General features: G+C 32.9%; 2 protein-coding genes across 2 annotated transcripts in view; one reads left to right on the plus strand and one right to left on the minus strand.

The window, feature by feature from the left end:
* Positions 1 to 2,496: 2,496 nt before the first annotated feature.
* Positions 2,497 to 20,284, plus strand: part of LOC114326299 (leucine-rich repeats and immunoglobulin-like domains protein 2) — an 831,802-nt gene continuing 814,014 nt past the window's right edge. Inside the window, exon 1 of the mRNA XM_028274612.2 lies at positions 2,497 to 2,580. The gene's annotated coding sequence lies outside the window, so the exon portion shown is untranslated. The remainder of the gene's footprint in view (positions 2,581 to 20,284) is intronic.
* The window catches only part of LOC126883615 (repetitive organellar protein-like), a 110,923-nt gene continuing 98,083 nt past the window's right edge, over positions 7,445 to 20,284 (minus strand). The window contains exon 2 of the mRNA XM_050649268.1: positions 7,445 to 7,507. Within this exon, the coding sequence (XP_050505225.1) occupies positions 7,445 to 7,507 (63 nt within the window). The remainder of the gene's footprint in view (positions 7,508 to 20,284) is intronic.

Below are 20,284 nucleotides of genomic sequence, written 5' to 3' on the forward strand. Positions count from 1 at the left end.
GTAACTGTGTTAACACAACGACGCAGAGACATGAATGTAGATGTATATGCATGTTTTATTGATTATTGAAAAGCATTTGACTACGTTAATCATCAACAGATGATCGAAATTCTGAGAATAATTGGAATTGACGAAAAAGACTTGCGAATTATCTCAAAACTAGATTGGCAACAAAATGCAAAAACTAAACCAGAGCATACAACATTCGAAGATATATGAACCCGACGAGGAATGTGACAGGGTTGTGTTTTATTACCGCTATTATTTAATCTCTATTCGGAGTCTATATTCAGCGAAGGATTGACGAGGTCCAAGGCGGAGTCAAGATTAACAGTACCAGCATACCCAAAAATTAAATTCGATCAAGAATCGAAAAAGAGATGAAAACGCTCATGAACAAGAAAATATTTTTTCCAAGATCAAATCTTAGTCTGGATCTCAGAATCCGAATGATCAGATGTTACGTTTATGCTGTCTTGTTGTATGGCTCTGAAAGTTGAACAATGGACTCTGAAACAGAAGGAAAGAAAGGAAAATGCAATACTTGGATAATGCCTGAGAAGTGAAACATATGTGTGACTTCAAATCATATTGGCTGGTAAAATACAGGGCAAAGGATCAGTAAGAAGACGACAGAACTCGTGGATGAAAGACATGAGGAGACTGTTTGACCGCTCGTCTTCAGAAACCTTTCGTACAGCATTTTCCAAAGCTACAATTGCCATTTAGATCGCCAACCTTGGAAACGAGACGGCGTAATAGATATCTTTGAAGATAATAATTTATCACCACTCCTATTGATGTGTAATGGTATGTGGAAGATCTTTAACAAATCAGTACAAATTGTCGGATAAGCAGATGACATAGACATCATAGGTAGATCTAAAGAATCTCTGACTGAAGCATTTCGGTCGTTAAGAGCATCTGCACAGAGAATGGGGCTAAATATAAACGTTCAAAAGACCAAATATATGTGCTGCACTAGGTCAAGCAACCCGCCACCTACAAGAATAATAATTGACGACCTAGAACTGGAAGGTGTCGACACCTTCATTTACTTAGGCTCGCTGCTAACTTAAGATAACAATGTCAGTGAATAAATTAAAAGAAGAATAGTGCTCGCCAATAAGTGCTACTATGGCTTAAGAAGACAGATGGCCTCAAAAATACATAGAAAAATTAAATTGACTGTCTACAAAACACTAACAAGACCAGTGCTAACATATGGCTTAGAAACTTGGTCACTTACTCAGAATGACCAAGAACTTCTCAAACGTTTTGAGCGAAAAATTTTAAGACGAACATATGGTGGCATAAAAGAACAAGGTTTGTGGCGCAGGCGTTACAACTTTGAGTTGTATAGAAATTTTGGAGAACCTGACGTTGCTTGCACAATTCATTAAGGTAGCACGCCTTAGATGGATAGGTCATGTAATCAGGCGAGAGGAAGATGCCATAGTCAGAAAAGTTTTTGACCGAAGAGGGTCAATAGGACAACGACCAAGAGGAAGACCGAGACTTAGGTACCAGGACAACCTAGAAAATGATTTGAAATCTATTAGAATTAGAGCATGGAGAAGAGTTACCAGAGACAGGGGCGAATGGAGGATTGTTCTGAAGAAGGCTTTGGCTCATAAAGGGCTGTAACGCCACTGATGATGATAATAATGATATGTGGAAGAAGGTGTGAAACTCATTATAGAAAATTGAACCATTTTGTGTATTTCCAAACACTCTATCTTTTTGCATTAATAGCACAGCAAATACAATTTATTTAAGACAAAGGTACAATTGTAAATCTGTTGAGCTATTTAGGACAGTAGTATCAAATGTTAGTAACTTTGAGTTTATCATTAGTAATTGTAAAGATCACCAATCAGATGTCGTCTATAAACTAAATTGTAGAGACCGGCAATTCAACATACATTGGGCAAATACACTAATATCTGTATAGAAGGATTGCTGCACACAAAAATAGTGTACAAACCAACAAAATCAATACCACAGCCTTAGCCAAGGCATTCTGTAGAAAATTACCATGGCTTTGGTTTTGAAAATGTGTAGATTCAAAAAAGAGCTGTAGTTATAACAAAAGCTGTATATTGGAGATGATTCGAATAAGCAAAGAGCAAAATTAGATCAACAATAAGACAATAAATGTAACGATATATAGAAGAAGCTGCGCCCCTTGAATTTCGTTATTGTAAAATTTGGCCATTTTGTGTATTTCCAGACACTCTTTTTGCAATAACAGCAGAACAAATACACTTTATTTCCATTAAAAACGCGTCAGTTAACCTGAATCAGTCACTTTGTCGGCCTTTTTCCTCCGCTTATTCCAAGAATTCGGCCAAACCGAGTCAAAAGTTACAACTTCTTATACCTCCATCAGGTGAAAAGCAGCAGATTCTGTGAGAGCAACAGCGAATTCCAGTATTGACCGAGCAACATTTGGTTTCGACGCCAACCGGCGCCTCTGTCGGGTAGCGTCGGTTGGCGTCGCTGCGTCCTTCAGTTGGCGTTTGCCGCGAGTGAGGGGATGTCTTTGTTTGAAAGTTCCGCAAAAATCGTGGATAATTGGTAAGTTGCTTTAAAAAATATATATTTTATTCAAATTTTTGAAAGTTTTCTTCCTCATATACGACTTAAAAAAATCTTTTAAAAAATATTAGCATTTTATGTCATATTTATACACAGTTTGATTATTTTTAGCATTAACATTAGTTATGCATATATAAAGTCTTCCATATTTAATATTTTTTATAAATAATATAAAACAGAAATTAGTACCTAAGTACCATATTATAAAAAAATTCTAAAAGTTTTTTTTGTAATATTTTCTTTACTGATATTTACCATATTATACATATTTAATTCCTGGGTGTATCGGTCTGTTATAAATAAAACACTTTATTCTTGCTGAAACGTTTCGGCTACCTTCACCATTTTCAATAATCACTTTAATTATTTAAAAATTACTTTTATTTACTTTAAAAATTATTTTTAGGTAGTATTTAGAGGTAGAAATATTGGAAAAATTCCTCTTATCGAAAAAAGTTATTTGTTTTTAAAATAATAAAATGTCTGGCTAATTGGCTCGGCCAAGGCCATCAAAATAAAAAAAAATACGTAAATTAAATTTATATTTGTGCCGGCAATTCTTGCTACATTGCGATGGAATGCTGCGATGGATGGGATACCATTACAAACTAGCAACTAGTGCAGGCCCAAATTTAAATTTTATTTAAATCATCATCATTAAGCCTCAAAGGTCCACTGTTGAACATAGGCATCTGACTCTTGTTTCCAACACTGTCTATCCTGCGCCGCTCTCATCCAGTTTTTATTTAGCCCTCTTAAATCGTTAGTCCATCTTGTAGGAGGTCGACCGACGCTTCTTTTGTCTTTTCTTGGTCTCCATTCCAATAACCTGTGTCCATCGCCCATCTGTCATTCTGACTATGTGTCCTGCCCATCTCCCTTTTAGTCTGGCTATCCTTTCGATGGTGTCACTCACCTTTGTTCCCCTCCTGATCTCTTCGTTTTTGATTTTGTCTCGCAGATTTATTTCTAACGTGGATCGCTCCATTCTTCTTTGTGCAGCGGCGGATCCATCAGGATCTGCCATCGTCAAGAGGGGGCCGATTGGCTAAATTTCTATGAAGAATAAATGAATAAATGAATGTTTTTATAATCTTTATGTATAACTTAGGCTCTTAGTTTGGTAGCCTAAACTTTAAGTGTTTCTGCTCATGCCAAGACTGTGGCAAGCATGTGGGCAATTCACTTTTAAAGTTTTAAAGGGTCTATCTACGTGTTCTACTTCATACTCATAAATACTGATATTCTGGTTGGGTACCAAATTTGTCACTACTTTTGTTTTCGAGATGTTTATATTTAAACCTACATTTTCTGTAGCCACAACGAGTTCCTGTACTATCTCACTTAGGTCATACCTAGATTATCAGCTATTATGACTATATTATCATCGGCGAAACGTAAGTTGTTTAGCAAATTTTAAATAATTAAAGTGCAATTTGAAAATGGCCAAGATAGCCGAAACATTTTATGTGTTACATATTTTCAATGTTTTACCACTTTACTAAATATTTACAAAAAATAATAAATTAACAAAAAATATGAAATACTTTTTTATAAAGTATGAAATTTACAAACCTGGAAAAATGGAGAAATATAACTTTTTCTCTGTAAAGACCTAAGCCGACGGATAACACAATGGATGGTGCTGTATACCATTTTTCATCTTATTTAAATATAATGTCTTACTTTTAATGAGCCATTTCTCTTTGAAACTCCACATTCGTGGGTTGTGTTACACATTTTGTAACTTGTGGTTTTATTAATATTCGACATGGTTCTTCCATTGGACGTTTTTTTACCTTTGATCTATTTATCTTCGATAAAGTTATATTATATCGCCCCTCATCAGCCTAATTTTGTTTAGGTAGTTTATTAATATGCAGTCATTTTTACCCGAGAATAAATGTGGAAGCCACGAGTTGTTCTTATTTTACTTGAGAACCTATCTACTTAGCTTTCTTCGGTTCATCTTTATACATAGGCCTCCCCTATCTTTTTCCATTCTTCTCTGTCTGTCGCTACATTCATCCACCTAGAGCCCACGTGCTTCTTGACATCATCTGACTATCTCATTTGTGGCCTTCCTCTGCTTCCTTTATATTCCCACGTTTCCAATTTATAAGAATTTTGTTTCATCGGTCTTCTTTTTGTCTAATTTGTGTCTTGCAAATCTCCATTTCAATTTTGTAACTTCTTGTCTAACGTCCCAACTTTTGTTTTCTCTCTTATCCAGTCGTTTCGCTTTTTATCCATTAGTTTTATGTGCAACATTTGTCTTTCCATTCCTCTATGCATTTTTATGATTTTGCCCTATCTGTTTAGTATACGTAGCGAATACGTTCGATAACGAAGCGAAGGGTCAAAAATCGAGGCCCAGAGAAGTTGTTTAATTTTACAAGAATGTCTAAAAAATCTTTTCAGGAGTTATTAGTAAGTATTAAAGACCCATGTTCAAGAAATAACACCGTTATGAGGGAAAGCCTATCACCTAAGAAAAACTATTTATAACGCTAAGGGGCTGTCCATTTTATGGTAGGCCACTGAGCAAATACAGGTGTTAAATTGATACCCATCTATTATACCCCATTTATTGGGAAATAGTGATGTTTCACAAATTATTATTAACAAAAAAATTATTTAAATTAAAGTCAAAGTACGTATCGAGAAAGACGAAAACCAGAATATACAAAGCCGTAATAAGAGCAACAGTCACCTACGGATGTGAGACATGGGTGCTAAATAAAACAGAAAAAGAAATGATATAAAGTTGAGAACGGAACGTACTGAGAGCTATTTTCAGGGGAAAAAATACAGATACAGAAGACCGCTGGCATAGAAGCACCAATCAAGAATTAAGGATGCTTTACAAGGAACCAAGTATAAAAAGATACACAAAGTCATAAAGAATCAGGTGGGCAGGTCATGTCGAGGGGATGGATAAGGAAACGATGCCAAAGATGGTACTGCTAAGAAGACCAGTTGGGACTAGGAGACGAGGTAGACCAAGAAAAAGATGGCAAGAAAGTTTCAGGAAGATATAGTATCGATGAAAATTACACACTGGAAAGAGAGTTCGAAAAATAGGATATAGTGGAGAACCATATTTCAGCAATTTTTACATAGACATCAAATAAAATTATACATAAGTTATTAGCATAAACTGTATTATGTAAAATTGTAAATACAAGGCCTGTAGAGGATAATAAATAAAATAATAAATAAGGTAAGATAACGGTTTATTATCTTTATTTTTATGGAGGCAATAATTTTATTTTTATTAAAGTCAATCCTTCTCACAAATAATTCAAGTCAAGTCAAACTGGTCAATGGTTACATATTTGAAAATTCTGTTTGACTGTTTGTGAAATTAGTTTCAAAGAGTTTATAAAACCATTTATTTAGCAGCTTACTTTCTCCAGATAGAAATGTTCCTAATTAAGTTGTCCATTAAGCTACAAGATAAAAAAAATTAAAAATGCAATAATACCCATATAAAAATAATTTGATATGGGAGTAAAAATGCATGTCAAAATATAGTTCAAGTCTGTAATTTCCATCATTAAACAAGATTTGGCAACACTCACAATACAATTCACTAGAAAATAGCTCAAACGTCTGTGTTGTACCACGATTCACGCAGTTATGATATACCGTCGAAGTCGTAAAACCGATTGGCGACATATGGATTCTAGGATGGGTCGCGCGAACGTCGCTGCAACGAAAATTTTAAAAGCTCCTGGTGTGTGTCACTGTATCAAAGTATAGTAAGGGATCCGTCGCTTTCGACATCTCAGCGGGGGTTCAGTCGACGTAAGCCGCCCCGTCTGTGTTACTCACACAACCAAGTGTGTTATTTTCCGTGTGTGCCGGTGTAGTCAAATTTCCTTAAATTAACATTTAGGACAAACAATTTTACAAATACATAGATGAAACATCAATTAACATTTTGGTGTTGTAATGTTGAGAGGTGGAGATGAAAGCCTTTCATCTATTGATTCTATTTTTAATAAATATTCATTTAATTGTACTTATGAGGAAAGGAACATTTTGACGCCCGTCAAAATTTTCAATGTGTTCTAAATGTAATCATTTTTTTCGAATCCTGAGAAAACTTTTAGTTTTCAGGGACTTTCGTCCCTCGGTAATAACGTATTCTTTCATTCTGAGTTTAAATTTTTCAAAAATACTTATTAGTTTTTTTAGGGTTCGAAAAAAATAAATCCCATTTAAATAGCATTGAAGCCCAAAGTTCGTATCCATCCCCTTAAACATCCTCGTTATTTTCGACATTTCAACTTTTCTTGTTTATTAAATACTACCAATCACTACAAATAAAAAATTACCTGAGTTTTCCGATATGTATATAAGTTGTATGTTTCTTGTTGTATTATAATATGTGTATGTATATATGGATAACGTTGCTGTCATTTATGAATTATATACGGTCATAGGGCCTGCCCTTTTCCATGGGAAAACAACATAAAAAACAAACTTTACCATGTTTATCATTGTTGCGTATTTAGGATTAAAGCCTCTATTGTTTCGTCGCCGCACACGTTTCACCCCATACAAATTAAAAAGTTTATTTGGGCTTTTATTGTATCGTCAAAATAGCTTTTTCTACCGATGACAGCAGCGATATTGATGTTTCAAAACTTCATGCATTTTAAATGACATATCGTGCATTAAATAAAAAGCGGGATTTGAAACATTTTTCAACTCTTTATGTCAATATTCAGACATGTCCTACATTAAATTTCCGAGTATCAATTACTCAGTATGAACGCTTTAAAGGGACGTCCTTCAGTTATTAAAAAAATTCCTTATAAAAGTTATATTTATTTCAGTATCCGGATACATCACAGTACGTCTTCGGAATGACAATTTCATCATCAGTGCTGCTTACCTAGAATAAGTGTAACTTAAAATAAGTATAAGTATATTGGTAACTGTAACTCACTAGAACATCGTCAAAAATAATTTTAAATAAACTATTTTCCAAATAGTTAATGTTTAAGTCGTCACAAATAAAACGATCGTCAACACACATATCCGAGTTCACTAGTAGAGCAAAATAATTTAAAAACAAGTAAAAGTCACCAGTGGGATGTCTGTAGGTACTCAAAACTGCAATCAATATACAATTTCTTGCAGCAATAGAAATTGCATCGTGTCATACGAAAATTACACAGAAAAGTTGCTACCACTTATTGTATCAAGAAGTTAGAGCTAAATAAAAACTACGCTATTTTCCATGCAATCTTTTCTGCGATTTGGTTACATTTTTAGTAACTTTTAACGCTATGATCTTTGTGTTTTTACTTTTCTGTCATCAAGTAAAAGCTTCTGATGACATTGACATTCTGTTATGGTCAATTACAAAGTCACATTTTGTTTAATAGGGAGGTTATTAGCCTTAAAACACCGCGCTGGCCAGACGTGTCGATGAGTGTTTAATCAGCCGTCCATTCTGGATCAGAAGCTGTTCGTAGCCGTCCTCTCTGGATCAGATGCTACAATTTGTGATCTTATACTATCCCTAAAATCAAGGGTTGCCAGCTCCGCCATCTTCGCCGTACCGAAAGTATTCTTAGTCGCCTTGGATGCCGTTCTGGACTTCATTCTTGACCCTGGACAAGGGACCCTTAGCAGGTGCTAGCTTCCGGGGTCAATAAGCTACTGGAATCTGCGGGAGCAGGGATTGATTCACTTTCCCTGATAGGACTATCCAATAGAATCCAAGGTACAATCCAATCTAAAGGAGTTCCTACCCGCTACCGGTACGAACTGGCGACCGTATGAAGCGAAGAAACCAAGACAAAGACGTCAAATGCGTTGAAGCGAAGCGCCACACCAGACATTGATAAATAAAATACTGTGATGATGGAATCAATCTCTTTTCTGTTAACTGTCAAAGAATTTTCTGTCTATTTCATATCAGTGTTTGCACCGTGTAATTACTTTATTGCAGAAAGTTAGTCGCATCTTATTGAACAAGTTTTTGCGCAAGAAATTTTAAAATTAATTGCGCAATTACTTGCATCGTGTTAAGTGACTGTTATAATGCATCTCCAAAGCGAATTGACAATCATTGATAATCTGAGATTCTTACTCACCTTTTAGAAAAATTCAGGTCCGTATTAACAAAAAAACTCAAAATAATTTTCACCTTGAAACAACACTCTATGTATTAAAATTTTCAAAATCCGTTTGCATATTTGAAAAAGCACAAAAAACTAAGTTTAGTGGTTCACTTACATGCGCAGACAATTTAATGAGTTTAATTTAGAGAACTCTAAAAAGTTTAATAATAAATTATTAAATTTATTGAATCAATAGTCACTTCGAAAATACTAAATAATTCCTAACTACATTGGCTCTCCGTTTTGTAGCTATATAGACCAATCCACTGTACCTACCAATATTTTATAATTCCAGTTCGTAAATTTTTAATAGTTTTTAATAATTCCAGTTTTTAAAATTACCTTTTAATAGCTCTGTAATAAAATTAAAAAAAGTTAAATCGACGTTTAAAAAAAATTAAGATAATATTATCTTAAAATAGTTCGAAGTAATCCTATAATTGATTGAACGACTGACTATATTTTGGGCCAGTTAGTCTTGCAATTAATCATAGACAATTAAATTATTAGTTGATTAGTATAGAGATCTAAGGTACATTAGTTATTAGTTATCTTTTTAAATGTTCAATTTTCCTTGTAAAAATGTAGAAAATATTCATAGTTCAATGCCAGCTGTCAAACGTTAACACAAAACATATAAAAGCAGATTTGAATATCTAACTTTGTCAGTCAGCTGTCTCTCCTATGTCAAAATGGTTGGTTGATACAACCACACCATGATAAAAGTTTTAATATGTTTGTAGCGTTTTTGTGGCCGTTTTTTCTGTTTTTTCTCTTTGGGGGTTGTACGGAGGACAAATAATGAACTAAATAGCATACCTACATGATTACCCATTGTACTGCAGATTAATATTGTCAAGATGCTCACGCATATGCCTTAGTGGTAGAACTTTTTACTCTTTTTACTAATCCACGTAAGTAAAAAAAGAGTTGTGTACTTCTTTTTCTTACAAGATTCCTTTTTATTGTAGCATTAGTTCAGATGATGACGTTTATGTCGAAAGTGCTCAGCTAAAGAAATAAATTACTTCTTAAGCACTTTAATATACTATTTTTTCACTCCCTTCACTTAATTATATAATTAATTTGGCTTATTTCTTTGAATAATTCGTATGCTTCTTGTGATTAATCAACTCAATTTACTGTATTAAAAGAATCTATATGACACAACATTCCTATCCATAGCTTCAATCTAGACACCCATGACTTTGATATAAGATCATTGTTTATGTCAGATAATTTAAATTATTCACGAATTGCTTTTCATGGCTGTTAATATAAAATTTTCATGGCTCTCTTATAAAAATGCATCATCAATATTCTAGTGAAGAGTATCGGGATATTACATTTATGTATTATGGATTTTGTGACAGCAATATACTAGCTGCAAGGAGGGAAACAACAAATCATTTCAGCAGGCAAGCGCTACTAACCCTGAATAGACCACGTGTCATATCAGGGATAATAATGGAGTGTCACAAGTCATTAGCCCAAGCTTTGGATGGTAACAACATCTTTCTGAGGTGGGTTAAAGAAGACAACGGCAATAAAGGCAACCGCATTGCTGACCAGCTAGTTAGGAAGGCAGCAGCCCTAAGAATATTAGGATCTGGTGACCTTTTTGGCTGGTCAACTGCAACAGTCGCGGAAATTGCCAAATGTCACCCCCACCCACACGCAAACCGTGAAAAGATGGGAAGAAGGGCCAGGATGTAGACTTGCCAAGGTAACACTAAGGGACATTGTGAAGTCAGCATCAGAAAAGTGCTTGAGATTGACCAGGAAAAGCCTACGCTTGACAGTTGGTTTTTTAAATGACAATCGTCAACTAAGCAAACACCTCCACATACTGAGGCTAGTAAACACACCTCTGTGCAGAGAGTGTGATCGAGATGACGAAGCTGTCGAGCATGTCTTTGTGAATGTTCGGAGTTATCGTCAATACAAGAGTATACGTTCGGCTAGCCTTGGCCTACACCTGCCGGTATAGGGGAGATGTCATCTGGCCATTTTTTTACCTTCCTGGAAATGGCAGGTTGGACAATGAGCTAAGGATGGCAGTCCCCTGGGACGATGCACAATGGGTCAATTGTAGCCTAAGTACTGTGGGACTTGACTCGCCCTCCCTACTCTACAGATACAGAACAAATAATTTACACACATCAACAAAAATTTAAATTTTCTAGTATGTAAGTACATATTATTTTCAGCACGAAAGTTGATCGCTTCATTATAGGCTCATCGTTAGACACTTAGTTACACGTTTTTTGTAATAGATGGATCAGCTGAGGCGGCCCTCATACTAGCCCTGAAGATCTCCTGATTTTAATCCAGTAGATTATTATATCTGGGGTCATTTAAAATCACAAGTGTATGCTTCCGAAATAAATATCCGTAACCAACGTATTGGAAGAATATAAGTGGCTGTCAGGGAAATATAGAGCAATCCAAGAGTAATTCTAAAATTGGTTAAAAATATCCTAAAACGAGCAAGGGAAGATATAGACCAAAAGGAAGACATTTTGAACAATTAGTATAGTTCGTACATTTTTACTTTCTTATGTTAACTTGTTGCGTAATCAACGAATTTTTTTTAATTAGAATGAAAACGAACTGACTTTTTCCAATTTTTCACTAATACATTAAAAGACTAACATCACAATTCTAATTTTTAATGATATTTGTACAGCCACAAAAAAGGACGCCACTGTAGTCTTAAGCCTTAAGTATTTTTAAAATGAGTATTGATTTATTAACTTTAATAATTTATTATTACAAGGTAATAATACCCACTTTTTAATCTCGAGTTTAAATTCCAATTTTTATATAACTTTAAAATTAAAATCATTAAATTATTTGCGCAAATTGAGGGTGTTGTTTCATGGTGAAACAAGATTACTGTTACTTACAAGGTTACTGTTACTTTATAATTTTTTGTTAATTTGGACCTGGATTTTTCTTGTGATTAGTAAGTGGGTCGTTTGGGTTCTGAATTGGACATATAACAAATAACAAAAATATATACAGGGTGGATCTAAATTATGGATTCACATAATACACCCGAAAAGTGAAAAAACCATTGGACAGCGTTGTTTCACTTACCTAGGACCTAGGATATTTTTAATGTTTTACCCACTGATAGATATTCAGAATGTTAAGAATATAAAACAATTTAAGATTAAATTAAAGAAATATATTAGAGATACACCTCTTACGAAAATTCATGATTTAACTGACATTAGAAAATAAAATAAGTACATATTATGCATTTTTTAAATTGAATTATTTTTTTAAATTATTTAATTATTGAAAAAAAAATGTAATGACCTTGGTTTCTTTTTGTTCTCTAATTATTAAGTAATATATAGTTATTTTCCTAACAAGTGCAGAAAGTCATTCTTTTCCGCACGCGACTGCAGTTTGCCGAACGACGCGAAGCGGGAGTTCGGCAAGCAGTCGAGTGCGGAAAAGAGACTTTCTGCAAGAGTTAGGAACAATATTTTTTCTAAGAGTCTTTAAAAAATTACCAAATCTTAATCAATTAATTTAATTAATATGAAAATACATACACAAATTAATTCTTTGACAAGGTTGTCAAAACCAAACTTTCAATATAATTAGTTAGCATGACGACGATCTTGGTTTCCATGACGATGATTCAAAACGACTGTTATTGTCTACCGATTTGACTTTCGAATATTATGTCAAAATAATTTTATTTCATCGAATTGTCGCGTTAATTTCATTAAAACACTAACACAATAAGATATATTTGAAGTAAATTAGTAAATAATATCTAAATATTAGTTTATTGCATGTATTATAATTACTTTAAGGCCATATTAACATATCTAAAGTAACACGCGTGCGGAAAAGTAAAAACCGCGTGCGGAAAATAACACGCGTGCGGAAAAGTAACACGCGTGCGGAAAAGTGAAACTTTCTAAACTAAAATGCGTGCGCGAAAGTAGACATTTTTGCACGCTCGTAGAAAAAAATTGTATTGATTTTGAAAATAGTGTATACTCAGGTTATTTTCTATAGGTATATATTATAATGAACCCAATTAACCACTGCACAAGAAATATGCTTCAAATGGTATTTGTGTTTATTTATAGGGAATTATAATGATTTTAATTAATTATCATTGTATGTATTGTATCTTTTCTTTGAATAAACATTTATTTATTTTTTAAACATCGATGACCTCTATTCACTATTTAAGCATTTCCGTTTCCAAATGAAATATCCTAAATATATGATATTTAAAACCTTTGTTTGGTTATTTTCTTTATCTATCGAAAACTGACCTAGATTCTAATAGGTTAATTTCGATAGCTCTAATTGGTTTTCTTTCATTTTGTTATTTTACTTCGTTTGTTTGCCTAAGTTAAAAGGGTTTGTTGGAAAACAACGTCCCGATCCTGTTTTTCTCTTTAGAGTTTAATTTGATTGTTTCTTTATTTCGTTTTTGCGTTTTTTTTTTCTGTAGTGAGTAACTTGGCATAGTAAAGATTGAATTAAGTAGAGAGTTCAAAAAGATTTTGTTATCGGATTCTAAGAACCTCACAAATAAGTAAAAGAAATTATATAGGGTAGTCAGACGAAAACGAAACAGAAGCATTATCAGAAACTATGACATTTTTAAAAACACCCAGCGACAGGACAATTATATATTGAAAGGGGAAAGGATTATTTTTTCCGGTATTTTCGATTATTTTACTTTCACCCATACGCCAGGATAAGGATCACCCCAACATTTTTTAATGCTAATGGGAAACAAATAAGATATTGTTTTAAAGCCCTTGCAGTCACCGATACAAGTATTTACATTGTTAAATTCATATTTAATTTAATAATGGACAAAATAAAAGAAAACTTTCCCAGAACAGTTGGATTTAAGATGAGTAACACATTTTTTAGAGTCGTTTGCTATGCTGACGATGCTGACTTTATCGCCCATTCTGAAGAAAATGTCCAAAAGCTACTGCATGCATTTAATACTAAAGTTGAAGGACTAAATATGCTCATCAACACCGAGAAGACTAAGTGCCTAGTAATTTCCAAAGAACCAATCAGATGCAAATTGGAAATTGACTCCAAATCTGTGGAACAGGTGAATCACTTCAAATATCTTGGTGTCGAAATAACAAGCCATGAAAATCTCTCAAAAAAGGTCAGCGAAAAAACAATGAAAGCAGATAGAATTTTGGAATGCCTGAAAGAAATCGTATGGAAGAACAAATATCTAAATACTGAAAGCAGTCTTCTTCTTCTTCTTCTTTTTTATGTAGACATAGTCATAGAAAGCAAAGTCAAAATATATAAAAGAAAAATAAGACCTATTATAATATATGCGGCAGAAACAGGACCAGATACAAATAGAACGTTACAAATGATGAGAACACTTTAAGTGAAGTGTACAAGACAAAACTCTACGTGACAGAATAAGAAGTGAAGACATCAGACAAAACTGCGGAATACATGACATAGGAAGGTGGGTCAGACAGAGACGAAGATATTGGAACAAACATATAAAGAGAATGGAGGACAGCATACTCGTTAAAATAGTGCAGTCACTAAAGGTGGATATGAGCTATTACCTCCGATTTCTTTGAACTTTCATCGATTTGCATGAAAATTGGTGAGTGGTTAGAGAATATCTCAAGGAACAAAGGTGACATGGTGCCAACTTGCGCTTTTACCCTAGGGGTGGATGCCACCCCTCCTCGGGGGTGAAAATTATTTTATTATAAATAACCCCACAATTCGATAGAGGGACAAATTATAAGCAAAATTTGTTATATAAAGTTATTAAAATAAATCAAACTTTTTGAATTATTAAAGATGAAAGATTTTACATTTTCGTGAGAAAAATGCATGTATTTAACCGATTTTTCATAAATAACTCAAAAACTATACTAGTTTTTACAAAAAAATTCTTATTATCAAAATTGAGCCTAATAAAAAACCAAATAAACTCCTTACTAGAAAAACCTTTCAATGTTAACTAAAAGTGAGTTATAGGTAATTGAATGTACCTATATTTCTTTCGTGGAGTACCCAAATCTAAGTATTCTAGCTTAAATACCGGCAAAATGATGCATTTTATAACATAAACTTATTAAACATTTGTCAAAGTTCATAGAAATATCTATCAAATAAGCCCTCGAACAGTTGATAACATTAAAATTTATGCACCAAAAATGTTTCAAAATGTATCTTTTAAAAATTTTTCCAAAAAATGTTATTGTTTTTTTGTAAATAACTCCGTTAATTTTTAAGATATCAGGTTAACCTGAGTAAAAAGTTAAGTTAACCTATAAATCGTGCACATGCTTGTCATTTTTTTCTGTAATAATTTTTGTATTTTTGTGTTTTTAAACTAAAATTGAAACAAAAAAGTTGTTGGATCTTGAAGTGTACTTGTAATCCTGTTATAATTTTTCCGAGACGAAATATCATTTTTTATAGTTTTTTCTACAACCGTGTTAAAAATGCAATTTGTAGCACTCCATACGTGCGTTAAAAATGTTACTTTAAGGCACTAGTGCTTTAAAATATTTTTAAGGCACTGCAATTCGTATTGACTACATAGCGAATTATGATGTAATGTCAAAAAAATATAAAAATGGAATGTCAGTCACGTTCAAGTAAAATTTTTTATAGATATTGTCCTGTAATTACGTTTGTAGAAAAAATATTGTATGATATGCGTGTTAAAAAGTACATTTTTAAGGCACTCATGTGAATTGCAGAACTCGTTATCGCTCATTCTGCAAACTTTCACATGCGTGCCTTAAACGTGTACTTTTAACACTTATATCATAAATAACTATTATTTAACGGCAAATACATTGAGGTTAGAATGCCACTGAAATGTGAAAAATGTCGTCTTAGTATTGCTGATGATGAAAAAGCGGCCCGTTGCGATAGCTGTGGTGTTTATTTCCATTTGGAAGAAAAATGTTCTAGTTTGTGTGCCAGTGAACAGCGGGCTATTGTAGTTCAAAAACGTTCATTGATCTTTCTTTGTGATGATTGTAAATCTGCATTCAAGAAAGTTCCCCAATTAATTAATAAATTTGCTGCACTTGAGACAAAGTTTCTTCCTTGGTGGATAAGATTACCAATTTGGAAAAGGAAGTTCAAGTTTTACAAAATTCAGGCGCTAGTTCGATAAATTCAGACACAGTATCCTATGAAGTTCAGGACCGTATTACTAGGACAAACAAATTAATGGTGTATAATGTTAAAGAGTCTTCTAGTACCAATTTGCAAGAAAGGATTGATAGAGATAAAGCCAGTTTGGAACCTATGTTTCATGTACTAGGTATAAATTCTAATATTGTGCTTAAAGTAATACGAGTTGGCAAAATAAATCATGGTAGATCCAGGCCTATTAAAGTTGTTACAAATAATTCTTATGTAATAAAAGATGCAATGAAATCTAAAAATAAACTTACCGATGGAGTTAAAATTAGTTACAATAACACTAAATTTCAGCAAGACCAGCTAAAAATGGTTCGGTCTGAACTTCAGGCAAGAAAAGATAATGGTGAACTTGATATTTCTATTAAATATATCCGTGGTATGCCAACAATTGTGAAAAAAGCTCCAAAGAACTGAAACGTTCTCCTTTATTACTTTATTACCAGGATGTTGGTATGGGATCCGTACAAAGCTAGTTGAGCTACGTAACGCTATTGCACATTGTGTATATGATGTTATTATTTTGGTCGAGTCATGGTTGACAGATAATTTTACTGATCATGAGCTTTGTTTCAGCAATTATAGTGTTTTCAGAGCTGATAGAAACTTAAATACTAGTTCAAAGAATAGAGGTGGTGGAGTTTTAATTTTAGTTAATAGTAAGTTTAAATCTACGCATCTTACCACTCACTTTATTAATGTTGAACATCTACTTGTTTCTTTGTCAAGCCATAACGAAACTTTTAATAAAGAAACTAACGAAATAATTATATTTCTATTACTGATCTGAAGGTTAGTGAAAATTAGTCCATTCTTTCAAGGTTTTTGCTCTAAATTTTAAAGAACCGCTTGGATTGACATGAAATTTTGCATACATATAGCTTACATGTCAAAGAAAAAAAGTGATATTGTGCCGACGTGTGCTTTTGCCCTGGGGGTGACTTTCACCCCCTCTTGGGGGTGAAAAAATATATGTCCAAAATAAGTACGGAAATGGGTAAACTGACTAATTTTAAGTAACTTTTGTTCTATAGAGCTTTTTCGCCAAGTCAACACTTTTCGAGTTATTTGCAAGTGAATATGTTCATTTTTCAACAAAATAACCACATTTTTAGACGGTTTTTCGCAAATAACTTAAAAAGTAAGTACTTTGTCCAAAATAACGTTCTTAGCAAAAATATAGCCTATAAAGAAGTAAAAAAAATGATGTACGCGTTAGGTGTCTGGATCTCGTAGAACCAGAGTTATAGCCAATGAAAAATAGATTCATATTCACCAAATTTCAAATACAATATTTCGACGTGAAATATCCAAAAAATTAAGCACTTTTTGGGGAAAACCTATTATAACTTAAAGCTATTAGAAACTTAGCTATTAGAAAGATATAATTTAAAGCTTAAAGAAAACCTATTATAACTAGCATTAAATTTGAGCAAGTTACGCTCAAAATAAAGTTGGTCCCTTTTGTTTTTGCAAAAAAAAAATCGGCAAGACCACCTCCTAATTGGCAACTTAAATTAAATTAATCGTTACCGCTCCACAAATTATTTTACTTATGTTGTGTTTATATGATCTGTAAGTTTGATCGATTCAAAGTGCTTATTTTTGAAAAAAATTGGTTTCAAAGTAAAATTTTTAAAAATTTTAATTTTGAAAAATATGCTTTTTTTCAAAATAACTTAAAAATTGTTAGGCATACCAAAAATCTCGAAAAACAAAAAAAGTCAGATTTGCTTTTCTGAATATCATGTATTTTTTTGTTTTTATGTTAGACAAAAACTGATTAAGATTTGGTGTTTCTAAATTTGCATACATTCGTGATTAGTGACTCGTGCAACCCCTTTTAACTACAGCCCTTTCAATAATAAGGACTTTGAACTGATGAAACTTACAGATCATATAAACAATATATACACGAGTCAAGAAACTTGTGAAGTTGTAACGATTAAGTTCATTTAAGATACTAATTAGGGGGTGATTTTCTCGATTTTTTTACCAAAACCAAAAGGGACTAATTTTATTTTGAGCGTAACTTGTTTAATTTTGATGCTAGAATTTTTTTTTATAAAACAAAAATGAAGCTTTTTGAACACTTTAAATAAGTTGTAATGAGTTTTCTCCGAAATGTGCTTCATTTTTATTTATTTCACGTTAAAGTATTCCATTTGGAATTTGACGAATATGAACCTATTTTTCATTGGCTATAACTCTGTTTCTACTAGGTGTAGAGACGTGATATATAAACCATTTTTTAAATTTTTTACAGGCTATATTTTTGCTACGAATGTTTTTTCGACAAAATACATACTATTTGAGTTATTTGCGAGAAACCGTCTAAAAGCGTGGTTATTTTGCTGAAAAAATGAACATATTCACTGCCAAATAACTCGAAAAGTATTGACTTAGTAAAAAACTCTATAGAACAAAAGTTACTTAAAATGAGCCAGTTTATACATTTCCTGACTTTCTTTGGACGAATATTTTTTCACCACCAGGAGGGGGTGAAAACCACCCCCAGGGCAAAGCACATTAACTCATTGAAACAAGATCACGGTATGCCCAATAAAATGCATTATAATGGTACAATTGCTGAAAGTGGTACAGACATTAGTAATTTATTTGTTACTCATTTCTCTAGTGTTTACAAAAGTGATAATATAGATGTGTCAAATATGCAATACGATATTTTTAGGCAGCCTGACATTCCATTTATACAATTTTCCCTAAGCGAAGTTTATGAAGGAATTAGCTCTTTAAAAGGTAAACTGGTTAGTGGTCCGGATGGTATCCCTGCGTATTTTTTGATAAATTGTAAATGTAGTCTTTCCAAACCACTAAATTATTTATTTAATTCTTCGTTAAAATTACAACAATTTCCTGTTAAATGGCGGGATAGTTTTATTACCCCTGTATTCAAAAATGGTCTGAAAAATGATATTCCTAATTATGGTCCCATAGTATTACTTTCTGCAATACCTAAATTATTTGAACTGTTGTTATATAAACCCTTGTCATGGTATTGTAAAAATAGCATGGAACAAACATGGCAAATATTGGAACAACAGCATGGTTTTACGAGTGGTAAGTCTACCAACACAAACTTACTGCTTTATCAACATTGTATCACTTCTGCCTTTGAAAAGAGTTGCCAAGTTGATTCGATTTACACTGACTTCTCGAAGCATTTGATACAGTGAACCACGATTTACTCTTACAAAAACTCGTTAAAATCGGATTTTCACACTATTTGGTGAATTGGTTGGAAAGTTACCTACAATGCAGGATTCAGTATGTGAAAATAAAAATTTTTACTTCGATTCCTATAAACGCAAGTTCTGGCGTCTCACAGGGATCACATTTCGGACCCTTACTATTTAATATTTTTAACGATGTAGCTTCATGTTTTAAATATTGTAAGTTTTTATTATTTGCTGATGACCTGAAATTATTTATGGAAATTTCTGAATTATCTGACTGTTTCAAGTTACAAGATGATTTAAATTACTTTATTAATTGGGCTACCAATAATGCCATGTCTTTAAATCCACGCAAATGTTTTACAATAACTTTCTCGAGATCAACAAATCCTGTAAATTTTGTTTATAATATTAATTCTGTTCCTTTAGAGAAAATTAGTGAAATCAAGGATCTAGGAGTAATTTTTGACAGTTCTTTGACATTTGTCTCACTCTTAAGATCTATTACTAGTAGAGCTTTGAAAACTTTAGGATTTATAACTAGAAACTCTAGAGAATTTTCTGCTTCTACATTCAGGACTTTGTATTTATCTTTAGTACGCAGCATCCTATTGTATGTTTCACCAGTGTGGTCACCTCATTATCGATCACATATTTTACCTTTGGAAGCAGTCCAGAATAGGTTTTTGAGAACTTGTCGGTGGAGATTACATATGCCTCAATGTTCTTCTTATCAGAGAATAAATAATAATTTAAAGTTGTTTTCTATTGAAAAAACTTTAATTATTAATGATCTTTTATTTCTTCATAAAATCTTGGAGGGTAATATAACTTGCCCGGATTTGTTGGAGCTAATCAACTTTAAATTAAACACTATAAATATTAGAGATAAACCATTATTCTAAATTAGTTTTCATTATACCAACTACGGATATAATAGTCCTATACCTAGATTTCATAGACTGGGTAATGAAATTAATAAAACTACAGATCTGCTGGGAGTTAGTCAAACCAGGTTTAAGAACCAACTGAGGGAGTATGTAATGTAATATGTTATTGTGATATATTTATTTGTTAGGAACCAACTGAGGGAGTATTTATGTAATTTATGTAATTTTTGTATTTTATATA

Source organism: Diabrotica virgifera, chromosome 4 (assembly GCF_917563875.1).
Source record: "Diabrotica virgifera virgifera chromosome 4, PGI_DIABVI_V3a".
Classification (NCBI taxonomy): Eukaryota; Metazoa; Arthropoda; class Insecta; order Coleoptera; family Chrysomelidae; genus Diabrotica; species Diabrotica virgifera.